This window comes from Acanthaster planci, linkage group LG18, assembly GCF_054643075.1.
Source record: "Acanthaster planci isolate LZ-2023a linkage group LG18, COTS_SCS, whole genome shotgun sequence".
Taxonomy (NCBI): domain Eukaryota; kingdom Metazoa; phylum Echinodermata; class Asteroidea; order Valvatida; family Acanthasteridae; genus Acanthaster; species Acanthaster planci.
Genome location: NC_141794.1, coordinates 3,208,704 through 3,234,815, shown reverse-complemented (window position 1 = coordinate 3,234,815; position 26,112 = coordinate 3,208,704). Strand labels below are relative to the sequence as shown.

General features: G+C 44.0%; 1 protein-coding gene across 2 annotated transcripts; it reads right to left on the bottom strand.

The window, feature by feature from the left end:
* Positions 1 to 1,235: 1,235 nt before the first annotated feature.
* Positions 1,236 to 17,605, bottom strand: LOC110978129 (uncharacterized). 2 transcript variants are annotated; one of them, XM_022232873.2, is made up of 7 exons: positions 17,191 to 17,605; positions 9,247 to 9,390; positions 7,616 to 7,881; positions 6,966 to 7,044; positions 5,643 to 5,798; positions 5,054 to 5,147; positions 1,236 to 4,457 (listed from the first exon to the last, which is right to left on the bottom strand). In XM_022232873.2, the coding sequence occupies exons 1-7, from the start codon at positions 17,282 to 17,284 to the stop codon at positions 3,281 to 3,283; spliced, it is 2,010 nt and encodes a 669-aa protein (XP_022088565.2). In that variant the 5' UTR covers positions 17,285 to 17,605; the 3' UTR covers positions 1,236 to 3,280. The 2 variants fall into 2 exon arrangements, with proteins under 2 accessions (XP_022088565.2, XP_022088574.2); XM_022232882.2 differs by having other exon boundaries at positions 17,197 to 17,605.
* Between the last annotated feature and the right edge of the window lie 8,507 nt (positions 17,606 to 26,112).

Below are 26,112 nucleotides of genomic sequence, written 5' to 3'. Positions count from 1 at the left end.
TCGGACAGCACTGAGGTATACAGTGTTATATACATGTCCATATACGTCGGTGTAAGAGTAAAGCCGTTGTTAAATATTAACATATCCCAAATGTAAAATACACCTTGCTACAAAAGGTTTGGTCGGTTCCAAAACGGGATTGCCACCTCGTATCCTTTGAAAATTGACGTATGCTAGCATGCTGTCAGTTCAGAGAAAAATGTAATTTCATACATGACAAGAAATCCGATACGACCATTGTATGGTCATTACACGAGGATATTAGGGGACGGAATTCACCCGTGTCATTGAGTTTGTTCGCTTCTAAATACAGAACTAACATTCTGTGACGGCTGGTACAAAACGGCGCGGTTCGGCTTTAAAGAAAACAAAGAATTGATGTTAAGATTCTGACCCCCAAAGTTGCGTCATGTTGAGGAATTTTTCTAGTATACTGAAACCAACTGAGTGTCTTTATATACCGGGGCACCTCGCAAATAGTGCAAACTTTCAGGGTTGAAATAGGTCAAGAGACTATGTTTATAATTAAAGGAATATTTTCCTTTTTTATAATTTACAACCACGCTGACTTCAGTTTCAACCTTTCCGCGTCCTTTCTCTATAATGCTCCTTCACTATGTTTCAAACATTCAGAACAACCCCATGTGAGTTTTTTATTTCCAGGGAATTTCTATCTCAAAGGATTCGAATAAACCTCTGGTTATATTTATTGGCGACTTTCCTGAAAGCTGAAGGTACTAAATCTGATCTTATATTCAACTATGTTGGAGAGCCGGACCAGGAAAATGGCTATATTTTTGAACGACAAGGAAAGGGGGTGTGAAGCCTGCAACTCCCGGGTGTACTAGTCACATGTTCTTTGCTTCGACAGGAGATTTGACCTTGCATCAGACACGAATATGCATGAGGGCAGCCAACGCTTTCGAAGTTCCTGCAATTTTGTTTGTTTTGCTGTGGGACTTGTCGCGCATGTGCAGCAATCCAGATTGGTTTGGTTCTCCAGTACGCGTATAAGTTTTTCGCGGGGTGTCACGACAAAAAAGGTACTTAAGCAACATCTTTAAGACTAAAGTGAGCCTGCCCACATGCTCAACCCTTGCCCCATCCCACCCGATCTCAACCCACTGTACGACACAAATACACCGGCAGCCGGTCGGCGGTATTTTAATAGCCATTTTATTTCATGTTGTCATTTCCAGTCTCCAGAATACACAATGGACGTCAGCAAAATGTCATTTTATCTGCGACAAAATCAACCTGATTATCACATTTTATTTACAAGCAGTTCATCACAAACACGTTTGATTTCCACTCCTGGTCGTCGATACTGAATTCGGCCAGTCGTCATTACCCCAGACTGGACATTTACATCCACTCTATCCCGTTACAACCAAATTACCTTTTCCCTAACCCTGATTCAATCCAAGCAGCTTGTCATCGGCTCAGTTTGACTCTGTCTCGGCAGCACTGAGCGTTGTAGCGCCATGGCGCTGTGTCGCGGGAAACACTTCATATACTTTATGAACTGTCATTTCCTTCCAGGAGAGTGCATGCCATTCTGTAACTCAGCATGTCTCAAACTGGCAGCATTCTGGGATTTCTTGTTCAGGAAGTTTTATTCATTCACGGCGCATTTGAGTAAAAGGCCGTGTCCGAAACGGGCTTCCAGAGCTACGGCTGGGTCTATTGTCTGAGCGTCTCCACGCATTTCCAATGGAGTGAATACTAAGACCTAGCTCTAGACAAGAGATTCGGATGCAGCCTAAGAAAGTACGGCCTTGGACAATACGGGCGTTTCACAATAGTACAGTGCGCCTCCAAGAGTTTGCAAAGCGTTCACCAATCATAAGGCGCGACATCTGTCGACCCTTTCCAAACTTGCATTAGGTCGACAGATGTCGCACAAGGTGATTGGTCAACACGTTACAAACTCTTGGAGGCGCACTATTGTGAAACACCGGTATTTACATAATCGTTCCTCAGTTTTTTAATGTTGTTACCCACCCTTAACACCGGCTGAAACATTTTTCCCCCGATTTCATAGAAACCTTTAGGATCTGGTTCTGTTACTCCAAACCCACTAAAACACAGACCAGTTCAGCACAGCAGAAGTGACAGAAAATCTGGAGTCAACCATCTCGATTACGTACAGAAAGGGAAAAACTTCAGAGCTTTATTTTCCTCATGAAAGTTCGCCTCAGCACGGAAGAAATGAAACAACCAACGACACTGACCTTAGATTCTGACGCAGCCTTCCACAAACATGTAGGTCTATAAGCGCTGAGAGTCAGCTTGGTGTGCAGTGGCTCTTTCTTCGCCTTCCACCTCCTCGACCCGGGTTCGAATCCCACCAAGGTCAGCATGTGGATTGGGTTTTCAGTCTCTGTCTGAATGTCTGGGTTTTCCCTGGAACATATTATCCATGGTTTTCCTCCCACCTCTAAAAATTGAATACATCTTCACTTCGTCTTGTAGTTGGCGCTGAATGCGCTTTTGGATGAACATAAACAGATAAACAGTAGTCAGTTTCACCATAAAGTTAGAAGTTAGAAATGATGTCTCCTCATTTCCTTTATGCTAAAGGAGCATCGGATCTTGGGACTGCACCAATGCACTCCTCTGCAGCAACTAACGAAAGAACGAAATAAGTGCTTCTTATTTGAAGACAAGAACCTTCCCCGTCACTTGTCCCCCTGAGTAGGAAAACTTTTTTACACAAAATATATTTCATCCCATTGCTTTCATTCACACCCTGTGACCTCTTGCCCATGCTAGATTGACGTATGTTGTGGCTAAAACGAAGAGTGGTGACGATAAGTCATAGAAATATGACGTGCACCGATTCCATCATCTTGCTACTGTATTTAGAATTCAGTGCGAACCGCATCTCTAAAAATATTCGCTAAGGCCTTACAGTTGTGAAAAGGAACGGTGCTTATGTCTTTCAAAGAGTTTAATCTAGCTTTCCCAGTCGAACTGACCTGGAAACTCCTCTATTTCAGTCAAAAATGTCCACTTTATTTACAGCGCAATCACAAAAACATTCGTCAAGGTGCGCATTTTACAAAAAATTACGGTGTTCATCTGTGTACAAATCTTTAAAATTTAAAAACCGAACTCACAAAATTGAGCTGCTTTGTGCGTTTGAACTATACATACACTTCTGGTTGACTTATCTGCCATCTTTGAAACTACTGAATTTCATAGTCATTGGCATTACATCAACTGAATCTCAGGAATGCATCCATTCAGAGATAACACAGAGGGAAAGGCAAGTTGCTCAGTCTAAGTCCTCGTAGTCGTGACTTGACTCGCTTTTCACTTGTTGAAGTGTTTTAGTCTGAGGACTTTCGTAAGCCGTTTCACTGTCCACCGACACTGGCTTCTCGAAACTGGTATCAGATATCGCGTCCGGATCAAGCGTGTGATACTCATTTTGCTGAGGGGGGCAGTCCTTGGGCTTCGGTTGTGGCATCTGGTAGGCCGATGGCCGGAACACCGCCGGTGAAGGCGGGCTTGGGGTAAGCGATCCATCCCCGATGACCGGCGGCGTGTTAGGCCTAGGATGCCGGTTGAGCGCGTTGTACATCTCGCTTGGCTGCACTGACTGAAAGAAAGGATTGACCTGTGGCGAGGAGTCCATGTGGACAGTGGGCGTGTCGTACGACGAGAGGGAGGAGGCATCGGCCTGGGAGGTCGACACTGTGTCGTAGAGCGACGCCACGTTGCACTGCGACCCGGACAGGTTCAGGAGAGACGGAGGCGTGTAGTTGCTGCTGGTGGGAGAGTGGCGGGACGGTTGTGACAGCAGGGGGGACTTCCTTTCCAAGTTGTCATACAGCATGGGCGGCTTGAGATGGTTGCTCTGGATGCTAGGGATGGAACCAATGGAAGAGCGGGTGTCTTGAAGTTCATCCACCAGGGTGTTTGTGCTGGATAGGCTGGGCAGGAGATCGGTCACTTGGTAGGCCAAGGGAGCCGGGTTGATGCGGCTGTGGTCGATGGACTCGTAAAAATCGTTTCCCGGGGAGGTGGGCAGGGAGTTGCTGCGGGTGAAGTGGCGAGCCTTCCCGACGAACCCCTTCTTCCTTTTGTTCCCAGTGGCACTCAGCACTCTCTTGCCCTTCTCACTGTCCTCGTCGCTGTCGCTGCCCATCTCGATGGCCTCGTAATGCTCAAAGCTCCGTTTATTGGGCACCGTTTTGCTGCGGCCTCGCAGGATGGGTAGAGCAATGCTGCTCGGGAGCCCACCGTTCGCCACAGTCCCGCTCTCGGTGCTCTTGACGGACGGCTTCTCGGCTTGCAGGCCGTGCTTCAGCTCTGATTTCCTGGTCGTCGGCATCTTGTAATCTTCACTATGCACGACCACTTTGGGGAGGTGTGTGCTGTGAACTGGGCAGCTGTAGCCAGAGTTGTGTACGTTTATTTGCTTTGTTCTCATCCTCACAGCACATTTCCTGTGGAAAATTATCATCAAAACAATCGGTAGATAGATTATTGGTATTTTTTTGTTCTGTAAACATTATTTTATAATTTCTATTAAGAAACAACCACCGTGGAAAAGACCAGATCGAAGCAGTTTTCGATACGGCCGTTTCACGAAAGTGCGCCACCAAGAGTTTGCAACGCGTTGGCCAATCACAGTGCGCGAAATATGTCGACCCAATGCGCGTTTGGAAAGGATCGACAAATTTCGCGCGTTATGATTAGCCAACGTGTTGCAAACTCTTGGTGGCGCACTGTTGTGAATCGCCCGTATCGATGATTAATTAACCCTTACCCTCAGAGATTATTTTAAATCAACTTTGGCTTCATTTTGAAGGACTTGGAAAGTCTGGTCACTGTTACTCTACAACGGCTTTATGGTTCCGTCAAACATGACTCATTTTACCAAATTGCCAATCAAAGGTGATTCTGCTGACAGTCTGTGGGCCAACGACCACAGTGACAGGCGGGTGGCATAATATTCGCGAGCAGGCCTTCATCGAGTGTCTGTTTTGTTCTCGAGCAAGCCAGTTTGCCTTATTTTACGATCACGTTGGGAGCCACTTACTTCCTCTTGTGCCAGATGTAGCAATGCACGGTGAGGCTGACAATCATGAACAGCAGGGCCAGAAGAAACAGGATTATGGACAACGTCATTGTACCTGGGACAAAAGAGAAAAGGGCACATGTTTGTCAGTCGAAACTCTGTTCATGTTCCTGTGTATTGCCAGAATATCGCTATACAGAATAGTACATGAAGGGAATCACAGAACTCACTGCGCAGGAATGGAATAAAAGGTTTTCTACAAAGGCTGTATTCATAGTGCAGTAGTAATTCATTTCTGAAATTTAAAGAACAATAACAGAGCTTGCTATGCTTTAATTGTAGACGTAAACTTAACCAGCGACAACCAGTTTCCTTAAAAAAAAGATAAACATTTACCTAAACTGTGCGAGTGTGCACGGGATTAGATGCTTGTCAATTTTTGTTCACGCATTGTGTCTGTCGTCCTGCCGAACAGAGCCAGTGCGCGTTTGGAAAGGGTCGACAGACTTTGCGAGTTGTGATTGGTCAACGCGTTGCACACTCTTGTAGGCACGCCATTGTGAATCACCTGTGTTGTCTGGTCCTTAAAGTTTTGTTTTTAGTAACTTACCTTGAGGCTGGTTGTAAACGCCACCAGTCGGCATAGTATTCATGTGAACCTGCGGCGACTCGGAGGTCACGTCAGGGGTCACAGAGGGCTCTTTCACGACATCCTCTGTCGCAACATTTGTACCGGTCGTAGGTGTTTTCACTGACACGAGAGAATCTGTCAAAAGGGATCGGGAAAAAAGCTTAGATTCTGGAAGGAAAAAGAGTACAAGATGATACATCACAGAAATAAAGATGGCATCGCTAAGTTCCTCGTGAATATGTAAATCTTAATAAAAAGCCCTTTAGAAGCCCTAGAATGGTGACACTAGAATTGAAGATGAATGGGAGCATGTCCCTGGTGCTGACAGGAATTCATGTCAAGAAAACGTCTCCAGTAGCTCTCTTTAATGGCAAACTGATGGCCCATATCCCGATTTTCAATGTGTCCGGCTTGCGAGGACTACACGGATAGCTAGTTTAGTACTCTCAGGTTATCCATTACCGAAATAAGAATTCAGTTGCAGGTGACATTTCAGAGATTTTGGCTCAACATCAACATTTTCCTCTCCAGCGGCTGAACTCGAAGACGGTGGATTAATCATCAAGAAACGTGACGTCACAGTAAAGAAAAGATATCCACCCTTCACTGCAACCTGTTGTTTGATTAGATATTGATGGTAAAACTACGAGAAATTGAAGAGCCGAATGATCCTCACACATGCAACTATTTTCCTCACAGTTTGGCTTGTGAATTTCCCATCACAACATGAACTCCAGCCCGGCGCTGCCACTGAAGAGGAAACCGTCGCTAATAGGAGTACCGGTGGGAAATTCACCTGGGGGAACTCTAATGCGACGTATGAGGAGTTTCAGGCAGGACTTAATGTTTGTAGAGAGTCCGGGCCGTGTATAGTTTGGTATCAATATGGCGGACTCCGGTGAAGAGGGGAAACCGCACCAAAAATGCTTCCTGGATTGGAACTTCAAAAGGCAACCGGGACCCCGGAAAATGTCAAGGGGCACACTCACTTTCTGTCCACAGGGATCGTCTTCCAGACACATGGACTATAATTGACCACACGAAAGTAGCTTTTTGAGTGCAGTCTTTACTGAGGTATTTTGCCATGGTTTAGCTGAATATAGTCTTAATCTAGATGGCCCTTTTTTCGCATACCATTGATCAGGGAGTTTTTTTGCATATTCATAAATGAGACAGAATGTGTGAAGATCAAGATGGAAAACACAGAATGTTATGAACGGTGCAGTTAAACGGAAATAACCCACGATATAAAAAATTATTCTCATTCAAAAGAAAATTGAGGACCGTTGAAAAATACGATACCTGTTTCTTTGCCGTTCAAAGCGATGTCGTCCACAGCAATGAAACTGTTGTTGAAGTTGTGAATGCTTTGGAAGATAATCTGTGGAGGAGAACATCGATTGTCCGAAAAGAAAAATTCAACAAATATCCCACTCTTCCATTGGAAGAAACGAAATCGTGCCCAGGCTCTATCAGTCTCGAGTGATTACCATTTGCCATTTCAAAGATATTTCTCAACGACCTGAGTTTAACTGGTTTATCATTCTCGTTTTGTCTGTCCGAAATCGAATATTCTATAAAATCCTTGAACGTGGTACTTTACTTCGGTTATTCATACTCAGGAATTAAATTTTCTGATAGATTTAGATTTCTGAGTGCAATTCTACCGGTGGGCCAAATGGATGCGTTGGATCGTCCGGGGACCAGAAAGAGAATTCCATAATTTCTTGACTAAAACTTTCTTCTTGCGCCAGTCGGTCGCCATAAAAATGCATAGTACCCGTGAAAGTCAGTCATGAACAACACCGCGTGACGTTAAACAGCGATATCCAATCACGTCATACTATTCCGACCTCTTGTATCATCGAGTGTCCGAAGAGGGCGCTAAGAAGTGGGCACTTTGAAGCGGGACAGGCACCTACGAGCCGTGCACCACTGCTGAATTCACCTACCGTGAAGCTGTCGTTGCAGAGTACCAGCGCTTCTGCTCTTGTCCAGCTGTTCATCAGACCAGTCGAAGACCCATAGCCCCAGATCAGCGACATGTCGCTGTTGCACTCGGCGTATACGTTCAAAGTGTTGCCGGGGGACCCCCACAGGAAGAAGTAGAAGGAGAGCACGCCCTCACCGATGGCGAGTTGAAAGTGTGCCGAGGTCAGCTTCCGAACCAGTGGCGTGCCTACCACCTTGTCTTCAGACCTGGTGTAAACATATTTACCTGCAAAATTGCGAAAAGTCTTCTTGAAAAAAATGGAGGGAAAACATGAAAGACAAGTGTGTTTTTGGAATGAACGAAGGGCGAGTCAATGCTGCGATATCAAGCTGTTTGAGGCAGGATCTGTGAGACCATTCTCGAAAAAGTCGTTGGTGAATATTGGGGTCAAGACCAAAGCCAGCACCTGTTCATTTATTGATAAGAACACATTTATAAAAACTAATGCATGTACAGCAAGGCGCGTACAGCAAGCGAGCTACAGCTTTGAAAGATCTGAAAAAGCCATGTACATGGGAAAACCTTGTATTTAAACCAATAACACAATTCAATATACAGACCGATTTATTCCTAAGTACAAGTGGCAGATAGGGTGGCATGGCTTTGCCGTACGAGCGCCGTGCACAAACTTTTGAAATCACCAGGCCTCGACATCTTACAGGTGGATGAGATCAGGATACTAATGCGTCCAGACAGCTGCGCTAACACGAAGCTATAGATGTGGCTGATAAGTTGTTCCCAATTGCAAACGGAATAAGTAAGCTGTCTCGCTGTTCCTCGGGGCGCAAGGTTTTCAGAAACTAGCGGCTCTTTGTCTGGTTTGTCCCTTGAGGGCATGGCATTAGCGAGGGGGTGGATTCTTGATGGTTAAACGTTGAAAGAATTCATAATTTACGGCCCTGTCGTGACGGTGGTATAGACTTTCATTTCTCATGACGGAGGGACGATGTATGGATAATTATGAGTGGCACGTGGGTCAGGCTGACAGAAAATGCCAGATGTCTGGTCGAGTATCTAACGGGGCTCCAGTGTTCGTTTTCACACGTCCAGTGTCCGCTCCCGAAGCACACAGTGTGAGCGAGGACCCAAGCTACCAGAGACCGTGAGCCCCACTTTACTAGACGCCATGCTTTTGCAATGAAAGACAAAAACCTGAAATCATTTGTACTGTTACCGTGAATTGTGAAATACGAATTGACTCAAGCCTCTCGTGTGTCCAATTTGTACATATAAATCGAACCAATGACCAAATGACATACGAAAGCCGCGAGTTTGCCTCAAGGCCTATGAACCTCGAGCTGGATGAAGAGTTTCCTAGCAACGGAGGCTCCTTCGGTCGGAACTGAACTTCGCTGATTCACAAACGACCGCGAAATGAACGCGTAACGGTCGCATTGCTACCAGCAAAATTAACACTCCCGACTAATAAGGCTATTTTCAAACCGATGAGGGGTTGCTTCTGTTTGAGGGGAATTGGTAGGAATACAGAAAAAAAACTGACGGCCATCCTTTGCACTCTGTGTCTAATTAACAATGCAGGTCGTCACATACTAAAAAAATGGCGCCCTCTTCAGCTTTTTATAGACTCACCCACTTCGGTGCCCCAGGTGTGGTCAGCGGGTGGCCCTTGACCACTCGGGTCAGTCCGGTGACCTCCAATCATCCAGGTCAACCGTGCTGCTTCCACGCTCAACCAGCAACTGGAAACATCTTCAAAAGTACAGGAATACAGAACTGGAGGGAGAGAGAAACGAGAGGAAAGAGACTATTAAATCATAATACATACAAGGAACTCCAAGACAGCCGTGTCAAAATAAGCATGAACAATGTGACCGTAATGCTAGACTGCATATTTCGTGTACAGGTCATTTTATAATAATCTACATCCTGGTACACGTACAAGTATACACTGAGTGGCCGTGATTTATATGATTCGAGAAACTGTTTTAGGTTATCGTGACCGTTAGTGGACTTGACCTGGCTGAACATAGCCAGCCAGTAACCAATTATTCTATTATTAGCATACACACATAAAATTTCAGACCACTTCCTTTGATTTTCTTTTTTTAATATAATTGTACGCACTTACAGCTGTTCAATCATTCGTCACTCAGTTTCAGACCAAGACAGGGACTCGCAACTCTTAGCTCCTTCCGGACAAGCCCAACATCGTAATTTATACATTAAATTATTTATAAATTACACGCACCAAGATAAACGTCTTGAGAAATTATTGTATACAAAAATATACTATTTGACAAACTGAATTCTAATTTGTAGAAATTTGAATTATTTAAATTTATTTATTTAAATGTGATGAGTTGGGGTCCTTTGCGGCGAGCAGTGCATCGTATATCTTTTTTTTCATAAGGTGCCGTTTAGATTTCATTTTTAATGACAACCGAAGGCAAACGAGTTCAGAGGGACTGCTCACAATTAGACAAAAAAATCAAAGCCAAACACAGTTTCTCGAAACAAGAAATGACCAAGTAAAACATTGTCTAAGGATAGATCTATTGGGCACAAAGCCAGTCTGAAAAGTTGAGGGTTTGGCAAATGTGTACTATATCAATAAAATCTGTTCAAAAAATAACCTCTCTAATTTAAGTTTGGTGATTTTTATATCACTAAGATGTAAAAAAAAAGTGCCTTTCCTTTCTAAATGTCACTGAAATGACAGACTCCATTATTTTGTGATAGGATGTGTAGAGTTTTTCACTTGCAGAAGTTGAAATTAACTTCCAAAGAAGTTTCAAACTTTAAACTAAGCGGGAGAACCTCTCTCAAAAACACGCAGGCGTAACAGATCAAAAGATGTCTACCAGTGGACTGAGAGGAGAATAATGGCTTTGTTAGTTGAGACCAGGCGACACTCTACTTTCTTGTCGCTAAATGGACTCGCCGCCTCTAGTCTGACGGTGATGTGAAGATAATCCAATTTACCTAGACAGGAAGGGTGTTCATGAAGTTAACTTCCAACTGAAGTACACTCGACTTCAGGCATCGGTTAAATGCAAGGAACTCCTTGAATTTCAACGGAGACTTTTCATAATGAAATATCCATGTTTTCTTGAATATGTGTGTTTTCTTCCGGGTGCTAACGGATAACTTACACATTGTACACGTGAACCCTGTAAAATATCTTTTTCCCATTTTAAGGTCCTCAGTACTGTGTTTTGGGTGAAAAGACCGTTACTTTCACGTACGCACTTATTGTACCAATTTCTTTAGCCACAGCGCTTCTTCGGGTAATTCAATTGGCCATCAGCTGTGATAATGACAATTAAGTATCGATATTAAACGTACATGCGCATTGGTGCACAGATAGAACACGACATGTCCCGATCAAGAGTTCTCTTCAATTTTTCAGAGGTCTAATTTTAGAGTCTTTGACACTCTAAATGACACATAATTCGCATATTCATAATTCTTCTTGGATATAACACCTCCCCCCCAAAAAATCCGGATATTCCCATTAAGATTGCAAATTTTTTATAATCTTGACCCCTAAATAATAAAGGACTTGCGGCTTTAAGTTGTCGGGTTTTGTTCTGCACCACGTATATCGACATAAATAGGATATAAACCGTGCTTAAAAAGAAACATCATTCATGAATAAAATATTCTGGCTATGTATCATCCAAGAAGAAAAGCTGAAGGCTGTTTGAATCGACATTGCGTCATGCAAGGTGTACTCACGAAGTTTTCCATGAAATCCTAGCCCTCTTCAACACGGCCAAGGATGTTGCCATCGGACAAACAATACCCTTTGCTCAGGACAAGGCCAGGTACCGGGATATCGGAAATCAGAAACCGTTTTGCCATGGGACTTTTCCCCCTGATATCTGTATCATGTATACTTTTAGGAAGCTTCCACGTTGGCATTGTCCTTGTATTGAACGCAAGCGGTTCTTCTTGTACGTGCAGACCTACTTATTTCTGTCCCATTTTTGTTCTGCGTTGGCTTGTTTAGTTTCATTTCCCGAAGCGTTCTGAAAGGGAATATCCAATTAACTGTGTCTAGCTCGACGACGTGCATTTCTCAAGACAACTCTCTGTACTTATCAGAATTTCTTACAGACTTTCTTTCATGAAAGACTTTCATGAAAGTTAATTGATGAGAAACTACATAGCCTGCAGGGAGTCTTCCATCCCCGGGAGAGTTCCATTCCAGTAGTCTGTCTTCGGATCAGATTCTACTGATATCGGGACGTCCGACCCCCGTCTACGCTTGGCTTTAAATACATTTAATTTGGAAAGAGATTCCAAGTAATTTCTTGCGTTTTTCGTGATAACAATATTGCTCTCGAACTACTCGGTGAAGATGTTTAAACTGAATGTTGCGTCCATGTTGACTCAACATGACGGCACTTCATTCTTGTAAACGTGCTGTAAACACGTGTTGTAAACACGGTGCACTTTCCCGATTTAAAATACCATAACATTACAGAGGGTTGGTGTCGTGGCGCAGTTGCCTCGGTAAGTGTGAGACTGTGCAATTTTTTTAGGGGACGATGGGTAGGGGACGAATGATTAGGCAATGTTTTAAAGAAAATAATCAACATTAAGCCCACTTTCAAAAACAAAACAAACAGCAAACAAAAACCCGGGGGAGTGATTTAGGACACTGACTGCCCACAAAATTATAACCGTTGCACGAGTGTGCTTGAGATGATAACAATTAAGCGGCAAGTTTTATTATGACAACCCCGAAGTAAACAAACACCCAACCCTTTTTTTTCCTTCTCGCGTGGGAGGTTTCTGGCCACCTTGAACGGCGACTAAAATTTGAGGTATGTCGGTTTATTTCGTCACTCGAGTGGGAAAATCCGAGGTCATCTTTTAACTTCTAACGCCCCCAGCAAGAAGACTTTGTTGTTCACGCCCACTATAGGGATAGGAGCCAAATGGGTCCTCTCTCGGACCCGACATGCCTCCTGATACGGTTCCAGCGGTGTAAATAAAAGAGGAAATCGCCTCTTCTTGTTACTGGTAATGGGGGATTTCCGTAGACGAAGGATTTTTGGCGGCCTTGTTGCAGGGCAGCATAGTACATTGCGGTACGTTGCTGTATGGCAAGGCATCGGACAGTGGCAAAGTTTTGATATTCTTCACTGATCATTCTCTGATTTGTTTTCCCTTAATCCAATTAATTTTAAGACAGTTGTCCAATTAAACCATGACCTTTCGATATTTGCAGACTGAAATAACCTGAAGCTATTGAAACAATAGATTATTTAAAAAACTTGGAACCTGCGTGTAGACAGATAAGCAGTGGTTTTTAACTGAAGTCCAGATAATTTTCAGACGTCTGTGAAGATGCATCCAGGAGCTTGGATCATGATTCCAGAGTGAATTTTAACATTTGACATGGTTTGGAAGATTCTCTTCTGCACTTAAGGTATTTGTATAAAACCCTTGTGTCGCTGGTGCTCACTGCGTCGAATTTGAACCAAAACGGGCGATTCACATTACTGTGCCTCCAAGAGTTTGCAACGCGTTGACCAACCACAGTGCGCGAAATCTGTCGAGTCTTTTCAAACGCGCATTGGGTCGACAGGTGCACTGTTGTGAAACGCCCGTATTCCTGGCCGGTTTAAAGTGGCTTCGCGGCCATCCCAGGAACAGAAAGTTCACACACGTTGAATATAAATACTATCAAACCCAACATCCATTATATAAACGTCTTTGCGTTAATTGTAAACACGTAACCGTGAGAATTTAAACCTTTTTTGGAAATAAACATGTGTCGGCGTTCAGAAAATGTTACCACCCGATAACTCTGTTTTTGTGTCTTGTTGTTAACATCCAAATGTGTCATTGTGTCTAAGAGTACTAACACATCAACACGTATTTGTTTAAAAAATAAACACCACAACTTGTTTAGCTCTGGATTATTAACACCACAAGACGTTCATAAAGTGTTACCAGGAAGGAGTTTAAAGGCGTTAAACATTAAGACGTGTTTTTAAAGTGAAGGGTGTATGGTGTGCTATTTCAATCTTTATGCGTGGGTTCAAAAAGGTGAAAAAAATGAAAACGAGTAAATTCGATACGAAACGAATAAAACATGTTCTAAATATGAGCAAAGCAGATTCGATTCCCAGTTACCGGTATTGTCCCCATGGTACGTAGTGAAAATAATACATTTCCCATGTTTCAGTGTGATTTTCTCGATGTGTGTGCCGAAGGCAAGGCTTGTGGAATCATAGGTGCCATGTTGGATTCAAGATTCTTGTAGATTATAGGCCTACAGGGGATGAATCCAGAAATCAGACGGAGAAAGGGGAAAGACTTTTCAGAACATACTTTGCCGTGATTGGGTGTGATCGAGACCCAAGGTCGTGTCGGGAAGCCATGGCTACACGCACGGCCACGGAAGTCATTAGCTATCCGCCATTTGGTAGCGACGCGCACGCAACGCATGCATCTCATAGTCGTTCGTGAACCAGCGAAGTGAAGTTTCCTCCAAAGGAGCCTCCCTTGTTAGGCAAATCACGACCTCTCTTGGCCCAGCTCGTAGCCCATAGGGCTGCAGTCGCTTCCACTAGGCCTGCACGTCATACAGACTACATCTAGATCACCGTCTATGTTCGGACACGGCCCGAAGCTTTAAAAGAAACTCGTCATTTTTCATTCGTCGGCGTCTTCCAAGACAGCATCGTAAAACAGAGGGTCGTGAGGGAGGGCTACTTGGCTGGGGACTTGCCCTTGAAGACATTTGTTGGGGTTTCATGAAGCCCGCCAACCCCATCCCACCCCATCCCTCGATCCGCCTCTTGTCCAGCAATCCTTCTTACAAAAACCTCAGCAAGAAAAAAGATATAGCACGGAAAAAGATAACCAAAATGTATTTCAAGTACTGCGTTGACATACTGTAACCTACCATAGTTTACTTCAAATCGTCGAAGCCCGTCTCTTTGGCACTGACCCCAGACTGAATTATGTCCCGAGTTTCCGGCGAATTTCTAATTAATGAAAGACGCTTGACGCCCGGTTCGAAATTCCGTACAGCATATTAATGTTCTGTTCTGCGTGACGGCACGTCAGAACATTTCATGGATTTTTTTCCAGTGAGAATTATGACGCTCGTTGACAATCCTTCAAAACCGTGCCATGAGTTCAGATGTACTTGAACGTTCTCTAGCGCGTCCCTTGGATGCACCTCGCTTGGGGAGAACCCCTGGATGTCTCCGTGACTGTCATGTTCACACTATGATTCACTACCGGAGTGCGTAATCGAATGCTTCCATCTCATTACCACGTGGCATCAGCCCCTGGGTGTCAGTCCGACAGTCATGTCTTATCTCTTATATTCTTCCGGGCACAACGTTCCCGGGGAGTCCGTCTGCCGCGTCTCCCTACCCTATGGCCGCGCCGCACCTCGGCGGATGATGGGCCGAGATACAGGGCCAACCCAGCCGTCGACTTAGGTCCTCAGCGGAGCTGCACAGACATCTCTTTCATTCGAAGTGATCGCCTTCTTCCGCCAAACAGTCTGTCTCTAATTCCACATTAATCATGTTAACGCTCCGTATCAATTACATACGGTTGGTGCCCCTCCCAGCGTATCATCAGTATAAATCTACCGGTTCCTTGGCCCCCTGCTTGCATCGCTTGGACATGAAGACGTTAAAACAGAGTTTTAACAATAACTAAAAGAGACCATCACATGAATTTAAGACTGGAGTATATTTTGTACGAATCTCGAAATGGCTTGAAATAAACTTGAAAAGCTGACCATTTCGGGTCTCGTTTTACAGTTTGTTCAGTTTTGATTGTTCTGTAATATGCGTCCATGCACTGAATCAACAACGAAGCACACAAAACGAAAAATCGACCCTGACCAACAAATGAATCTATCTAATAATGTAAAGACGTCGTTTTGGCGACAAAGCATTTCAAATGACAAGGAAAATGCCAGAACAAAAAAAGTCGCTGTGTATTCTCGTAAAAGCTCGCCATGTGAGATTACCGCCACCAATCTTAGTCTGCGGGTTCTCTCTCATTGCCAGTAACATGACAAAGTGTCTTGCTTGGAGACATCAGAAGCACTTAAATTTCATATGCCTTCTAAGCTCATTCTACAGGCTCTCAGCGTACCAATCAGAACTGTTCGTGTGGTAAGGATTTGCGGGTGAACTGTTCATGTTTACCCAACGGACAGCGTCGCTGTTTGACCTATATTTAGAGTGCCTTTTCTTGAACTCTGTTTCCTTCTGCTCTTTTGGCAAGAAGCTAAAAACACTGCATGTTGGACGAATTCCAGCGATCAGGGTCCTCTCCTGGCTTCCAACCTTTTTTCAACCTGTCCTACATTTCGCAGTTGCTCAAGATTTTCGCGGTCGGTTTCGAGATCGAGCCGAACGACGGGGTAAAGGAAACTTTACCCCCCTTGCTTAAATGTCATCGTATCAAGGACACGTGTCGGACACACTGTTTTGCCTTAAAGAGCTCGTGCCTTTGGACTTGCAAGAATGATTGATGCATGTTGCGTTTTTAGCACTTTGATATCACCAAACACCTTTTTTACTATCAGCGCGCGCCCATGCCCATTGTAACATATGCAGCAAGGTATGAGACGGAGAGAACCCCCCCTGCTTTGTGTTGGTCATTGTTTCGCAGGAATCAGGGGAATTCCTTTCAGACATCTTGGGGGGATGTGTTAAGTAACAAAAGTCTGGAATGTGTATAGGGATTGGACATGTTCGGGGGGTACCCCTCGGTCTCATTTCTTGCTGGGTATACATTGTAGCCTCTCCCTTAACCTCAAAGCAAAGACTTCAATTTAGCTGTCATTTTTTTGGGTAATCTTACGGAATTCACCTTCTCAAAGTACTCCAACAGTTATTCCTCCAACTTTGGCATGGGCAATTGAGATGACATGCTTGTAGCTCTCCCATTACCCTACGCCTTTATGAGCTCACCTAATTGTCAGGGAACAGAGAGAAGCGCATGATCCGCAGGCATGCAGCCCTAAACCACTTAGCAACCTAAAATTAGAGGTTACGTCTGTGCACCTATTATCTTGGCCCATTGCGACCGAGCACACACTATCCACACATAGAAAAGGCCCCATGCAAAAATGGAAAGCGGTATGAATATCCGTGAGTGGGTTGTCCTGCAAGGCACCCAACGTGTAACACCGTGTAGTTCATGGGCGCTTGGGTCATTACCCCCTTCCCTCTTTACTCCTATACGCTACGGCTGCTGTAAAAAGTAACAGCACATCGGGCACCTGTTGGCAGGACCATGTGGTGACTGGCACAGGCTTTCAGTTTTATGTCGAGTAAGGCTCATCAGTCTGTCAACCATTGGGATTGTGAGATTTTAACTGCTTAATTAAACAACAAAAAGGTTAATGGTGCCTGGACCGGGTAAGTATAGCAGTACAAAATCGCGATGATTTTCTTTTGATGTGCAGCATTGCATTTACAACCTATTTTGCGCGCGTCGAAATGGTTAACTTGGAGGTGGAACGCGAGTGACCGTGCCGCGAACTTGAAGATGTCGCAAGAAAAATGTTGAACTCACCCTTACTTGTTGAGAATGCCGAGTGGACGAAAAGCAGCGACATTATCCACGTTACGCAGACTCGCCAGAGTAATTCCATGGTGTCCTGCAGCATTCGCCTTTTTACCTTAACCACAAAATTGTTCTTCTAAGAGTCTCCACACACACAAATGCCCAGCTCAATTTGCCCCAATTTTGCGCTTGTAGATTGTCCGGTTTGTATGTTTGACAAGAGAATTGCTGCAGTCGCTAAGAATTTACAAAAAAAACCCAAAAAACCCCAAAACAAAAATGACCGAACAAAATCTTCGTCGAACAGTTTCGGCAAGCTTGCTTGAGCCACGGAGCTATTTGACGAACGTTGCACGCTGCGGTTGGCGTACTCTCTATTAAACCATGCCATGTCGTTCACCCACGCGCTCCCATCCCCTGCTCGAACTACGTAAATCAGAGGGAACAAAACCGTCCTCTAAATTCGTCATCCCAGACCCACTAACCGGCACGGCCCTGGTAATAAAATTCTACGTTACACTTGCATGGCTTCACCAATTATTATTTTACAACGTTTTTACTTTCAGATAAAATTACAGAGGTCTAGTCATGTATGTCAGTGATTCTCTGAGCAAGTATAGTTGATTATATATACACACGTGCGTCTGTACATACTTGTAGATTATTTTACTGTTTAACATCAATCAAATTTTTTTTCAGCTAGGAAACCTCTCATTTTATTCGTCTGTCCAATTGGAAGGCGTGTCAAACCCTTGCGGAAATGTGATTACTCAGTCAGTTCTGTGCTCACGACTGCCGAGTGGACCACGCGCATGCGTGCCAACAAACCGCGACCAACTTTTTGTTACTAAGCAACTGAAGCGTGGCCATGGCCTGACCATATTTCAAAGGAATGCTATGAAAAACAAAATGTGGTTAGGCATCTCCTCGGCGTCAGGTACTTCAGCGGCAGTGACTCTGCCCTGCCTGAGGCAGGTACGTGCAGGCCTTTACTTCACTAGAAAAGGAACAAAGTAACCAACAATCGAAAGCACGCCGCTCGCTTCAAACACAGTTAAATGTTGAGCTCGAAAAGTGAAGTCTGTATTGTGCAAGATCAGACTAACGGTGGCCAGATATTCAATGACCCTGAACTAAATTGCACTTTTAAGCAAAAATTATTCCTTTCCGCACATTTGCCGAAAAGAGTTACAATTGCCGCCAAAAGGTAACTCTCAGGATGAATTAAAGCGTAAACGAACACTGACAAGGAAATGGTTTTCGGACAGACAGTCGCATTCCAGTTGAGCGATTCCAGGCAAGATTGATTTAGTTTCGAGCTTCTGGTTTTGGAAAGGAAGCTTCAAGTTCCACTTTTCGTGTGATGAAATAAATATTTCCTTGAATGCTTCGGATGAGTCAAGTCCGTTTATGCCACGTGTGATTCATTCATTTTTCACGCAAAAGAGACAACGCGGGAGGGATCCACCACACGGCCAAATAGAGTGATATTTCTTTTCCTTTGCTGGTTGTAAGCGACGAACAGAAAGAAATCACAGTCAGCAAGCCGATGAGAAGTCGCGCTGCGCTTAACAGAAGCCCTTTTGTTCGGAACCCCCCCCCCCGCGCACACGTTGCGCAGAACATCGTAACGGGGGCTACGCTTTCAATAGGAGGACCAATAGCCTTGGCGCGGGGGCTTGCCGCTTGTGGCCTTGGCGCTCCATGGCAACTTTAAAAGAAACAACAAATAATTTCCTCTCGTGGGCGTGGTAGATGCTGATTTCACGCTGCGAGCGGATGACGGATATTTACTGCACCATAAGCGAAGCAGGTGGTCAATAGATTGTTACGTTCAAAACCTTACGTTCCGTTTCTCGGTCACGTTCCCCTTCAGTGACTTCACTTTCCAATGTCTCTTCGGTGCCATATTGCTGAAATGTTGTCGTGTTGATAGTTTTAGCTTCAGATCTGTATGTGATCGAAATTTGTCTTCTCGACTAATGCTATGTTCAGAACGCTGTCTATGGACGGCAGCGCTCACTAATGTCTAGGTGTAGTCTAGTGTCGAATTCCTTTCTTTGCGAAAAAAAAATGGTGGGCATGGCGCCCAAATTACCATCCTTACCTCGAGGAATATTTTGGCACTTGCGTTAACTAAATATCATGTACTAACCAGAAACAGAGCCACACTTTCAACCAACTTCTTTCCACCTAAGCTGCTGATTGGTCGATAGTTGTCAGCTGGCTGTCCATTATAGGTCTAGGTGCTCGCTGATTGGTCACACTATGCAGGTCTTGCATAACGGCAAGAATCACAGATTCTACATGCATATCACAGACTTAGCCAATGTCTGTTTCTTGGATATTCATGGTTTGTGCGGGTTCAAATTTGCTTTTAAAGGAAATTTGTGGAGACTTGTAGGCTTGATTGCATTTCAATCGTTGATCGCCCCGAACAAAATTGGAAAAATTAACTCGAGGCTAACCTCAGATTGAACCCGATGCTATAAACGGCAAAGGCCGTCTTGTTAGCACACAGTGTTAATGCAGTATTTTGTTCCATGTGATGCGAAACTGTTCAGTGTCTTGTAGGGACACTGCAAAACCACGAATGCTGTCTGAATAAAGTCAACGGAGCATGCACGTGGACCATAATTTGAAAGCGTTTTATACCCCGTACTGGCGTATCACTGCCCAAACAATATTTATGAACTCGATTGTGGATGAGGGGGGTGGACGAGGTTCACAAGGTGCCACGGGAGCGGTTATTGGTTGCATCCGGGTTTGGGGGACTGGGGTGATTTCCAGTTGGAGTCACGTACCGGAAGTCGCGTCTCCGGCGTGCTCCCGTTAGCACATGATCACTCACAGGAAGCTGTCTGGTGCAGGCCGTTGTGGAACTTACAGGAGCTTGGAGTTTTAAATGAATTAAGACTAAAAACATGGCAAACTCCGGGTGCGCCCGATCAGCTGCTACACTTGTTGCCCTGTACTGGCACCCTTTCCAAAACGCTTGAACATGGCCTTTTTGGTGAACTCTACGAGTGGAAATTGGATATTCTGCGCCAACATTCAGACTGCCCTCGAGGCTTTGTGTTCCAGATTCCTATTTGGTAATCCAAAACTGGATCAGTGCCCAGATCGAGAAGATTCGACCCCAATTAATTTGCTTTAAAAGTAGAACAGAGCGTTTGCTCTGTTCATTTGGTTTCATAATGTGATGTATATTTGTTTGCATCAAAGCGCGGGCTGCTACATTTCTTGTCAAAACTACGTGGACACTTCAATGAATTCATGAACCATGCACGCATTTTACTTTAAATTAATTTACTTCGTGGTCCTGGCGGAAATTTGGGAAATGCTTAACCGTCCTTACTTCTTACTTCGCTGCCGTGTTCACTGCCGTGCCCGCACACAACACATTACAACTCTGGGGAATTAGAGTATTTACAACGGTTCGCAAAATGATCGATACTCCGAGGTCTGAGTGTGCACAGCTCCGATCAAACAATGCACAACCGTTCACTGCAAAACCTTTGGTGTTATCAGATGATTAGACCAACACAAGTGTTACACAAGTGTGACACACCTATAAGCGTTACAAGGCACTGGAGAGTGTTAAAAGTAAAAATAACAGTGTTGGAATAACACCAAAAATCTTCACACCCCTGAAAAGTGTTGGTGTGCTCCTCTAAGAACACTAGGGGTGTTAAATTTGACACCCTGGTTTTTGTAGTGTTCTGGCTGAGTAGCATCCAGTCTAGCACAAGTTCATTATGCATGTGCTCCGGATCCCCACTGCATAGTTCACTCTACTGATCAATGTCATGCACGCTCGTTGGGATATCATCATTCGTCGTTGTTTTTATTCATCCCATTTAAAACGTGAAATTCTTCTCTCCAGCTGCAGTCATTTCATAATCATTACATATAATAAAATCAATATATAAATATTCTTAAAGGGACAGCATTAAGATATAGGTTATAACAATTACAAATTACAAAAATAAAACCATGCATGCATGCAGACCTGAGTTGGGCTCAGCTCAATACAAAGTGTTCTAATTGATAAAGACCTCCAAATATTGGTGAATTTGAGAGCCCTGTCGTTTGAAGTTGTTATTAAAGGCACGGATTGCACGTGGTAGAAAGGAAAATGCCAAGCGATTGATACGTGTATTGAGGTACCACAATCCTCCAAGACCTGCTGTAGAGAATCTCAGAAAAGGATACGACTGATCAGCACAAATCATGTCAAATTCGGCTAACAGAGCCTTTTCGTAAACGTCATTTACCTCTCTCACGCCACTACCAATCAAACTTTACTGGCAGTTCTGGGTATCCTCTTGATTTTTTTCAAATTACCATTTGTCACACAGTTACACCAAACAATGATGGAAAATGTAATAATTGACTGGATAACAATCTCATAGAACAAGTAATCCCAGTCAACCTGAAAAGATTTGAGTTTGCGTGAGAAGTACTGTCTTTGATTAGCTTTACAGCAAAATTGTGCTTATTTCTGTTTCAGTTTAAATTTTCGTCATTAATTTTAAGCCACAAGATACTTATAGTGTGTTACACTCTCCACGTCTTCGTTTTTGCTCTACCGGCTTGATAACATTCTTGTTTGGGACCCTTCCTTCCATCTCGGGTTTGTTGGGATAATAACCGTATACAACATTACACCAAAGTGCCCACATCCCCCGTTCCTTACCCACCTGCTCGTTAAGAAATTACCGAGCCGAGAACTCCAGGTTAGATTTATTGGGACGCCGCAAGGGTGACCCCCTCTCCTCCTCCCAAATCCAGACGACGCCCATGCAGATTTCCTCAGGGATGAACTAATTGTGCGACAAAGACGTTCATTCTCAGAACCGGAACTCCAAAATATTGTGTCTAGCTACATGTACGAGCACCGTTTTTGTGCCCAGACGAAGGTCGCTCAATCTCTCCTAAAAATGCTCCACAAACATGGTTGAGTTGGTTCTGTTTCCATTAAAAAAAATATTTATTTTAAGCGTCGCTTGGCTTTGCTTGTCTTCGAAACCCCCTGCAGTGTGGTATCTCCATTAGCACCTAATTTCAGATGCTACCGTACTTGCCCCCAACCAAAAACGCTGTCTCGAAAAATTCCCCAAATAAATGCACGCCACTGCTCCAGGCTGCAGATGAATTCACGATGACAAGACACAGGTCAGCTGCACTGGCGATCGCGTTTGTGTTCCTGACCAGCTGTTGCGGCCTGCCGCCCTCTGTCGTTGTCAGGAGGAAATCAGCGTGTTGGGTACTGATAAAACTCAAGCGCGACATAACAATCAAAATTTCCTCCTCGAAAATCTGAAACGAGGACAAAACTCTCCAATGAGCTGTTTAAAGGCCCACGTTGAAACCCCTTTAAAAACAGGGTTGGGTCAGCTCGTTTGGATTTCGTCCTGCAGTTCTCGCGTAACATGATAAACAGGGTACGCCCAAGTGACTTCACGTATGCATGTCAAATATTGTCGAATCCCTTACTGCGCGGCCAAGCTCTTTTGGAGAGGGTCACACCCCTTTGTACAATACTCCACATCCTGGCTCATTAAGGGTTGATGTCTCCTGGTGCTAAAGATAAGTCAGGAGGAACAAGATGTGGGCCTATCTGGGGCAATGTCGTTCCGTTATGAATACCTATGCACGGATGTCTACTTTAAAAATAAAAATGTGTGAGCAAACAGACAAAAGGATAACACAAACTTTCGTATTGCTATACTGCCATTGCTGATCAAACGATTGCGACATCAGTTTGAACACACGGCATGTGCTTTGTGCTGGGCGGTCCTGTTAATTTTGATTCAGGCTGGAGGTCCAGTATTCCTCCGCGCTAGAGACGATAGCGGCGCCAGCTCCAGATTTTGGAAACAAAATGGCTGTTCATTTTGAGTACAGTCAAGCGTGTGGGTTCTGCATATGTAAACCAGCTGTCATGCACCTGCCAGTTTGTTTCCATTTCCGACGACGGGTGATGCTCACGTCGCAACTCTCTCCGCGAACAGCTGTGACCCGTAGCTATAAACAGCGCCCTCTGGTGTATCCTAAACCAACTTAAAAGCACGCACTATTGAGCGCGTGAGTAATGTACGTGTTGTTTGTGTCAATACACTTCAAGAAGACAATGAATGGGTGTGTCGTGTCATGGACACGTGAAGAAAATGGAAGTTTGGTGGCAGTTAAGAGTCAGACACTTGTGCCACCGGTTGATGGCGTAATAAGGACTTCGGTGAAAAAAAAAACAAAAAAAAAACCAGTTGGCGTACGCGTGAAGGCCCCATGAGCACTTTCAGCAAACAAAGCGTTGAGTCGGCCAACTCGACCTTTGCTTCAGTGGACGTGTGGGTGTTGAAGTCAAGTTACAATGCCGGTAAAACGTTCGCTTTATACCTTGGCGGGAAGAGAATACGGGGGCCGTATTTGCAGAGTGAGTGAGGCCCTTGGAGTTTACAAACCACCGCCCACGGGAGACAAGTCAGAACTGATACCATTCCATCTTTTCATCCACACCCACCAATCAATAAATAAATCACTACAATCCTAGATATGGTAATTTATATCAATAAATCTTTATTCTCTTTTTTTGGGGGGACGCCAACAACACAAGCTCTTCCGTCTGTGATCAGCTTCGAAAACAGGATTTTTTATTTCCCCCAATTTTTTAAATTAATGCCCCCAAAAGATATTATTATTATGTCAAAACGATTTACATGTATTCATTTTGTTCACCTGTATGCGTCTGAATTATTTGACGGTTAATTGAAAAAAAAATAAAGTGGTCATCAGTTTAATAAGCATATAAAGGTGGCCATTCATTCAAGCAATGTTATCTATGGTGGAAGATGAACTCCACAGAGAAAAGCTAAGGTTTAAATCGATGTTCTTGCAGAAGCCATATTCCAATATCTTGGTGCTAAAAACCGTTGGATGTTGGAGACACGTAGGCCTCCATCCTGGATCCCGCTAAGCCTATGAGTTGTAAAAGTATTTTTAAAAGCTCTTACACAGACGAAAACAACTTTTAGTGAGTTAGTTTTTTCTTTTTGATTTTTTTATTCAAACTTATCTGATTTGAATTTAAAAGTCTATTTTCTCCGGAAGCGGTGGGAAAAAATCCGCCGCTGTTTTCCCACTGTGTACCTGTTCAAGCCATCCGTGGCTCGTGACAATGGACGCGTTTACACAAAAAGATCCACGAGGCCACGGTAAAATCCAACGTGGACGCACAAAGTTTCTCAACTTCGTTTTGACAGAAAACAACCCCAAAAAGTACCATAAAGTCGCTTATAGCACTTTGGCTCGCGCAGAAACCCGCGACCGTACCAGCAAAAAAAATTACAACCGCTGTCTTTTGGAAAAGCCATGAATAAAAGTATTTAAAACAAAAACAAAACCGAAAAAAAACATCGACAACGCTCGTCGATATCGCACTGAATACGACGGGAAAGCCCTTCCTACCCGTATCTTTCTACGTATTTTGGTAATATGCGGGCATAGGGTTCTATGGAGCGTGTCCCGTTTTTTCGTTAATGGCTCGAAAATGGCTTACCCCGTACGATCTCCATCCTCTTTTGTGGGAGATTTGCATAATTCCATAATCAGGGATCGAAATATGATAGTTCACATTCACAATACGCGGCGTCTGTATTTCAGAACAAAAAAGAAGTACCGAGTTCATACAATGATGTATTAAATGTATGCATCTTTTTTTCTTTTGTGACGAAAGTTAGTACCTCTTGCGAGATGACTATGTTGAACAATATTTAGGACTTCCATTTGTTGAAAAACATCAAGAATACATATTTATATTTTCATAACAATAGCGCAAAGAATGATAATGAGACGATGTAGGAATAAATTGTGGCCAGTTTCAGATCAAGGGTCACGTTGTTTTCAAAGGACTAGCCCGGCGCGTTGATGGCTGTCCAGGGTTGTTTCGAGGGCTTGGCCTATTGGATTCGACAGACTTCGGGCTTTGCGATTTCCCGGGACACTATTTCACGAAAGAAACAAATTAAGGTGTGTGTTATGGTATCACAAAGTATGATAAATTGGTCTGCTGTTTGGTAGAACAATTCAACATGGTGCTTTCAAGAAAACCATTCAGAACCCGAATTGCCCTAATCCAACATGAAGGATTTGTTTCGGCGATGGTCATTATGTTGAATGGCTCTGCTAGTAACGCAACATCAAGACTTGTTTAAAGTGTCCATGTTTGAAAAAAATAAGCCCCCTCCCCTTCTTCTTGTTACAATTAGAGTTCTTTGCGTTCTCTGGGAACTCCAAAACTCTTCCATTGCTGAAAAACCACTCGTGCACAAAATTCACGAAATGCCTACGCTCTCTAAGAAAAACAGGTTTTCCATCCCATAATACCCACCAAAGCACACTAAACTCACACCCTTGACGGCAGCAACCTAATCGTCTGAGGTATAAACGAGCGGCTCTCTCCTCTCCATTTCTCTCGCAGTTTGGGCCCCTCGTTCCCAATCTACAGCGCAGAAACAACAACAAACTACCCCTCTCTTTGAAAAAGCCTCCAGAAAACCCGACAGGCTTTTTTTATCAGACGTCTGCCGGTTAAATGCAATTGTGCATCTGTGGCAGTTTAGATTGCAATCAATCTGTACACTCAACGACGCAAGTAAATCAACCCCCGTAATGATATTTATTACTTTCCTAACCTGGTTTTAGGACATGACCTTTCCAAGAATCAGTTTCACCCCGAAATGCCTGCCAAACAGCGCAGATTTCGAAACTCACCCCATGGTGCAGAATATACGATCATTCGTCTGGTACTTTTCCCGCGAACCGCAGCTGTTCAATGTTGTAATCTTATATAACAACGTCAACTTTACATTTGATCTCTTGAAGACATGCTGAAAAATTGATCGCTTATACGCCCGCCACACACACCTC